The 365-nt window shown below is 67.4% G+C and overlaps 1 protein-coding gene across 1 annotated transcript in view; it reads left to right on the top strand.

Moving 5' to 3' along the window:
* Nucleotides 1-365, top strand: part of LOC104405982 (solute carrier family 12 member 5-like) — a gene marked incomplete at both ends in the record, with an annotated part of 4,118 nt that overhangs the window by 2,333 nt on the left and 1,420 nt on the right. Inside the window, 1 exon segment of the mRNA XM_010014834.1 lies at nt 243-365. This exon segment is cut by the window's right edge and continues 22 nt beyond it. Coding sequence (XP_010013136.1) covers nt 243-365 — 123 coding nt within the window.

Below are 365 nucleotides of genomic sequence, written 5' to 3'. Positions count from 1 at the left end.
CCATGCACCAGTGCCGCTTACTGCCTGCACTCACCGCTCCCAGCGCGGTGCTGCTCGCCTGCCCTGGGGCACGGAGACCCAGCATCCCTCAGGGACCTGCACCGTGCACCCTGCACCCGCATTCTGCACCACACGCCCTGCACCCACAGGCTGTGGTGCTGCAGCCGGGGCTGGTGGGTGACCGCCATGCTGGGCGCCCATTCCCAGTCGCCTTGGTTTCTGAGCTCCCTCTCCCCCGCCAGTCCATCCGCCGCCTGATGGAAGCAGAGAAGGTGAAGGGCTTCTGCCAGGTCGTGATCTCCTCCAACCTGCGGGATGGGATGTCCCACCTCATCCAGTCCAGCGGGCTGGGGGTGCTGCAGCAC

The sequence above is a fragment of the Nestor notabilis genome, unplaced genomic scaffold (assembly GCF_000696875.1).
Source record: "Nestor notabilis isolate BGI_N333 unplaced genomic scaffold, ASM69687v1 scaffold19955, whole genome shotgun sequence".
Taxonomy (NCBI): domain Eukaryota; kingdom Metazoa; phylum Chordata; class Aves; order Psittaciformes; family Psittacidae; genus Nestor; species Nestor notabilis.
The sequence above is the reverse complement of the archived record's forward strand: the minus strand, read 5'-3'. Positions and strand labels throughout refer to the sequence as shown.